The sequence below is a fragment of the Quercus lobata genome, chromosome 2 (assembly GCF_001633185.2).
Source record: "Quercus lobata isolate SW786 chromosome 2, ValleyOak3.0 Primary Assembly, whole genome shotgun sequence".
Taxonomy (NCBI): domain Eukaryota; kingdom Viridiplantae; phylum Streptophyta; class Magnoliopsida; order Fagales; family Fagaceae; genus Quercus; species Quercus lobata.
This window is the reverse complement of record NC_044905.1, coordinates 71,794,524-71,800,631: the sequence shown is the minus strand read 5'-3', so window position 1 is coordinate 71,800,631 and position 6,108 is coordinate 71,794,524. Positions and strand designations below refer to the sequence as shown.

Here is a 6,108-nt window from a genome sequence, read left to right as displayed (position 1 = left end):
TATGAGGTTCTTGTTGTTGGGCTTTGTGGAGCCTAGTTTTATTTAATCCGGTTTGACGACCCGACCCGACTCAAATAATGTTGCGTGGTTTTTAATGGGAGATTTCTGAGGCTTAGTCCATGGAGCGAAGGCTTGGGGGAAAATTTTTTGGCTCGTTTTGTAGCTCATGGTGAATCCTGTGCGCAGGATGTAGAAAACGCAATTTTGTGATTAGGGTTTGTAAGTTATCGTTCTTGAGATACCGAAAACACTATAGCCGCACTTTGTAATTTTTTTTTTCCCTAATAATAGTGAAATCCCTGTAACTTCGTGGATGTAGGCAAATTGCCAAACCACGTAAATATTGTCTTGTGCATGTGATTGTTTTCTTTGGCGTATGTTTTCTCTATTATTGTTTCTCACAGGTTGGGAATTCGGGTTAATTCCCTACACTTGTAACATCTTGACTTTTATTATCAATTAAAACAAAAACAAAACAAAAAAAGAGTTGTTTTTGGGTTAAAACTTAAAAGTTCTCTTAAGAACTTGGGGTTTGTTTGAGTAAGAACCCTAGAAGAGGTTTTTCCCCTATTTCCTTGTAATAAACTAAGGCTTCAATGTACAATAAAATTGAATCCTTGTCCCATTGCACTCCTGATTGCGTTAGATATCCTTTTGAGAAGCATAGACACACACACAAACGCACATATATATTTATAGAGAGAAAGAGAGGTGGAGATGGAGATGGAGAAGGATGACTATGCTTTTTGAGAGATAAAATGGTTATTTCCCTTTCTTTGCTGATTCTCCTTGTTTCTTCTTATGCTCAGCCAGAATTGCTACATTAGTATGCTGAACTGACTTAGACTTCAACTGCTTATCCTGAAAAGATAGGTGGTCCATAGGGCCACAGGAAGAAAATCAATATTTAAATGTACAATATTTTTAGAGAGAAAAAAAAATAGAGGAATTATAAGGTTGTGAAATGAAAAACCATAATCAGTGGAACATTTTTTTTCCTGAATGGGCCAGCACTTACAATCCAAGAGATTTTTTTCTTTAATTTATCAACGATTTCTGCATCATTTGATTTTGCTAATTGCTTCCGCAGTTTCTGTTATATCCAAAAAGAGAAATTTACACACAAGGATAAGAAATTGAAATAAAAATTCACATACTTCATAAATTCAAAATCTTACCTCTCTTTCAGCAGGAAGATTACCTCTCCTTCAGCACATGATGAACAGTAAGAAAATATTAGTAAATGCACTAACAGTTGTAGGGGACAAATGGAAATTTAAAGGAATATATAACATGGCGAGATAAATGACAGTCCAATGATCTTTAGTTCAAAGGGCACTCCACCACCCATAAAAATGAGGTATGATCACGGGATCAAGCACTATAGAGTGAGTTACTTATCAAAAACCATGGTGAGATAAATAACTAGAATAAGAGTTACATATTTTCCAAAAGGGTTAGGCACTTACCATCCAAACTATGCTGTGTTTAAATCTGTTGACGGCATATGGATCCTTGGATTTGTCTAATTTCTTCTGTTCTTCCTGTTACACCGAAAATAAAGTTTCAGAGAGTAATTAACAAGAAGCAGAATAAATTAAAAGAAAGTTTCATATTCATCATAAATAAAAAAAGATTGCCTCTATTTCATCAGGAAGATATTTCTTAAACAGAAAATTCTATTTGCTCCTAAACCTGTAAGATCCAATATATATTATCCACACAATAAAAGTGCTTACAAAGAAATGTTAAAGAAAAAATTGGATAATGTAGATTTCCATTTTAGTAAAAAATAATCCAGTGCTGGGAAGAAGACAACCAGCACACAAATGATCTACAATATTTTCTTTATTGGTAACTACACAAATAACCAAGGGGTCTTGAACACACGAACTCCACCTTGCTCTTACAAGGGGAGAAGGTGTCCTTTGCATAACAGCTCATTGGCATGATCTACAATAAAAAATTAGCAAGTACTGAAAACCTCACATCAGAAAATATTTAATTAGAGCCTTGTCACTGAATTGCCCACCATCGGGGGGAGAAGAAGGATGAAATATCATGGATTACTTGACCAAAAAAAAAGAAAAAAGAAAGAAACCAAAAAGACAAACACACGCACAGAGGCTACTGCTTATCATCAAATGTACCAGTACCACATAAAGATTCAAAACGGGGGTCACGTACAACTTAAAGATAATGAAATATCAATGTCATCTGCAATACATCAATGTAAAAGAGCGTATATAAACATAACTAAACATAACTACTAATTTGCCAAAAGATGTTTATTTGGAACTGAGATGTTATGTACATCTTATATTCCAAGACTACAAATTTTACCAGTCCCGTCATAGCAATAAGCAGAGTAGGACCCTTTATAGAAACACAAACTAGTAAAATATGTATCATTACGGGCATGCTAAAAAGTAAGCATTTTTTTTATAACAAAATACTTCATTAAATAAATGATAAAAGAGGCAACCCATATTAGAAAAAGAAGACCAACAATAAGCACAAAACAAACAACTATCATTCTATCAAGCATCTCAAGCATATTAGCAAAAGAAAATAAAGAGGAAGCATTCATCCACTTCAATAAAGATTTGAGGAAGGAAAGCTTGAGATTTGGACTAGATTTTTCACGTCCTTCAAAGGCCCTAACATTTCTCTCCACCAAAGACACCACATGACACAGTGAGGGATCACATTCCAAATCACACTACCACTTCTACCAAACCTGCCTTGCCAACTAGCTAAAAGCTCCAGCAAAACCCTTGGCATAACCCACAAGACCCCAAACGAAAGAACACCATAATCCAAAGCTCTTGAGAAATGAGCATTAGACTCCAGGCATAAAAAATCCAGGAACAATGCTACCCATTGGCAGCCTACTTTTTATTTAGGTATATACAATCTTGGGATAAACATAGATCAATGGTAGACGTACCTTATATGCCCTGCTGCTGCTAGCTGAATCTTTACCATTGACACAAACTTAATTTACAAAGGATAAAAACTAGAATCCCTAAAAGCATTTGATTCTAATTAATTAAAAATCCATGGCCAATTTGTCATTTAAGAAACTTTCTATTGAGGTCCTGTTTGCTCATCAGATCTCACAGGTGAGTCTATAAAGCCTCAAATTCAAGCATAGACACCAGCTACTTACTTTGAAATCTTATACTTTTCCATTCTTTTTTCCCAAGAGCACTTAATAGAACAATATCCAAATTACAAAACCCATAAATTATAAAGCAAAACAAATCTCAATCATACAATTCCAACCCAATAAACAAATACAGAAAAATGAACACTACCTCAACAATAGCCACTATAAAACAACCAACAAAAATATTTTACAAAAACAACATTAACTCAATCAAACTTACCCTCTTAGGAATTTGTACCACCTCTCTAAGCCTTCCAACCGGCTTCTTGCAACTCGCCTTCATCGGCCTTTACACAATTCCAACAATAAGCCACTAATTCCACACACTACATAAAAAATGACCAAAACAACATAGCAAAATAAAATTTTAACCAAGCCACAAGCAAATCATTACCTATTCTTGTTTGCCAGCCCGGATTCCTTTTCTTGATTCGGCTTTTTACAGACCCAATGCGACCCATCTGAACGCACTTTTTGCAATTGTTCAAATGTCACATCTACCAGTTCACGCTCTATTCCCTCCTCCTCCTCCTCCTCCTTCTCCTATTTTTTTTTAAAAAATCGTTTAAAAGGAACATATTAAAAAACAAAAATTTTCAATAATTGAACTTAAAACAATATAAATTAGAAATCTGAATACTTTTTGTGTGGGTTACTGTTACTCACATCTTCCAAAGACGACAATTCATGTTCATCTCTATCCTCCTATTATTCAAAAAAGAAAAATCAAAATTTTTTAATATTCAAAGCATTATTAATGAAAACTTTTCTAAATTTTAAAAAAGTAATTGAACTTATTGTTAAGAAGTAAAATAAATTGGACTATTGACAAAATAATTAAATAAAAATGTGCAGGTTCTTAGGGTTTCTCACATGTTCAAAAGAGGACAATTCGTGTTCATCACTGTCCTCGAACTTTGTTTTGGTTGAATTGGAAACCGGGTAATCGGTTTTCTTCATTGTTAGCCTCTAAACCAAATAGGTTTGTTTGCCCTAAAAGTTAAACAAAACTTGATGTTCATTGTTCAATGAAATTATCATTTTTAAAATTTTTATAATGATAAAGGTAAAATTTTGATTGTGACATTATTGTATAATATGAGTGAAATAAAAATCTAACACCACAAGCATACATAATATCCCAAATAAACAACATAACACAAATAACAATGTTTCCAACCACTTTCCTGAATGATAAGTTGCTTTTTAACAACTAACTTCTAAACCTAGCATACTCAATCATTCAGGATTTCATTGAACTAAGGACAAAGATTACAACCCAAGACTAAACTGGCTCCAGGGCTGGGAGCCAGCTAATCCAAAGTTCCAAACCAACAGAACACAAAAGAAGAGTCTAAACAAACTCAACTTCAGACACTAGTTCAAATACTGCACTACAGAACAACAACACAGTCAAATTCATCCAAGTATACCCCAATTTGCAGAGAATTTTGCTAAGGATGGAGTTGTCCACTTAATGACGAACAAACCCAACAAAACTCTAAAACCCATTTTAATTTTTTGTTAAATTTTCGTGCCATCTTGACATGAGAATAAACTGCTTAGACCATTAAGGGTTAATAACTCTTGGATTACCCAATAACTAGTTCTCGCAGGTGAGGTTAGTTATCAGTAGGAATTTGATTAACGGTAGGTATTATTGTCTAGAAGTGCAACTAATATGAGTGAAGTTTTCATGTGTCATAAAATATATTTATATATATATATATATATATTGGTTACATTTTCTCAGAAACCACACCTAACCATGAACAAACCCAACAAAATCATGAGCAGCCCAACAAAAGAGCAAACTTAGGCCAATGGGTTGTATTGAAACTGTTGGTAAAGGCTTATATGTCATATGCTAATCAACAATAAATCCTTGATATTATATTAATTTCTCTCTTGCACAAGTCATGTTCATATAAATATATAATAATAATAATAAAAAGGTAAGCCTAAATTATTCCAGAATCTAGAAAATATAAATAACACACAAAACGAAAAAGAGAGTGTGTGTGTCAACTGTCAATAATAATAATAATAATAATTAATAAGAAGTAAAAGAAGCAGCTCACTTGTGGTGACCGCGGGCGAAAAGCTAGAGTAATTGCCAAGCGCCGGGTCTCTTTCTGTGTGTCTCTTCCTTTGGACTTTTAGCGCTGAAAGCAACGGGCGAGGAACCAATTCAGAAAAATACAAACATATAGCCTCTAGATCATTCCGTTGGGTGTGAAGTAAATCGCTGGAACTTAACTTGGGCTGGGTTGTGTTTAAAGTCAATGAAATAAAGTTAAGGTCAAATGTAAAAATGTATTTGCAATCATAAAGACTCAATTTAGCTATAATATAATATTATAGTTTTATGTGTGTATTTGACAAAAAGTATACTTATATACACTTGTCACTGGATTGTATAAGTCTGAAACTAAGTTCATATAACATCAAATTTGTATATGTAGTTTGTTGATGATATAAACAATTCATTCATAATAAAATTCATAGATTTGTGAAATGATAAGAAATTTTAGTCATGGTTTTATTATATATAGGAAAAAAAAAAAAGAGTTAATCATATAACTTGTAAACAAACTCTAGCTTGTTTTGAAAAAAATGAACCATATTTAAACATGTAATCTTGTTTGGTAATAAGCTCTAGGTTGGCTCGTGTTTGAAATAAAATTAAATGAAGAAACATAAACTTTTAATACTCGGCTCAACTTGTTTACAGCTCCATTTGGACTTAGAAGTCTTGAATTGGAGTTGGATCAAAACATCCGATCTTTGTCCAAGAATCTCTTCTTATTTTATTTTCTTTTTTAAATTCAATAGTTACAATTAGGTGAGGAGATTTGAACTCTAGACGCTTTTGTCAAAAACATTAGGAGTGCTAGTTGAGTTACAAGACTCTTGGCAAAGTCTAAGAATCTTAA

At 33.3% G+C, this 6,108-nt stretch overlaps 1 protein-coding gene across 3 annotated transcripts; it reads right to left on the bottom strand.

Moving 5' to 3' along the window:
* Nucleotides 1–394: 394 nt before the first annotated feature.
* LOC115976462 (rRNA biogenesis protein RRP36-like) lies at nucleotides 395–4,834 on the bottom strand. 3 transcript variants are annotated; one of them, XR_004088314.1, is made up of 9 exons: nucleotides 4,606–4,834; nucleotides 4,046–4,165; nucleotides 3,839–3,877; nucleotides 3,567–3,715; nucleotides 3,393–3,459; nucleotides 1,470–1,544; nucleotides 1,179–1,206; nucleotides 1,019–1,093; nucleotides 395–861 (listed from the first exon to the last, which is right to left on the bottom strand). XR_004088314.1 is itself a non-coding variant. In XM_031097755.1 (7 exons), the coding sequence occupies exons 1-6, from the start codon at nucleotides 4,130–4,132 to the stop codon at nucleotides 1,198–1,200; spliced, it is 426 nt and encodes a 141-aa protein (XP_030953615.1). In that variant the 5' UTR covers nucleotides 4,133–4,834; the 3' UTR covers nucleotides 885–1,093; nucleotides 1,179–1,197. The 3 variants fall into 3 exon arrangements, 1 of the variants encoding a protein (XP_030953615.1); XR_004088313.1 differs by having other exon boundaries at nucleotides 4,046–4,834; XM_031097755.1 differs by lacking the exon at nucleotides 395–861 and having other exon boundaries at nucleotides 885–1,093; nucleotides 4,046–4,834.
* Nucleotides 4,835–6,108: the final 1,274 nt, after the last annotated feature.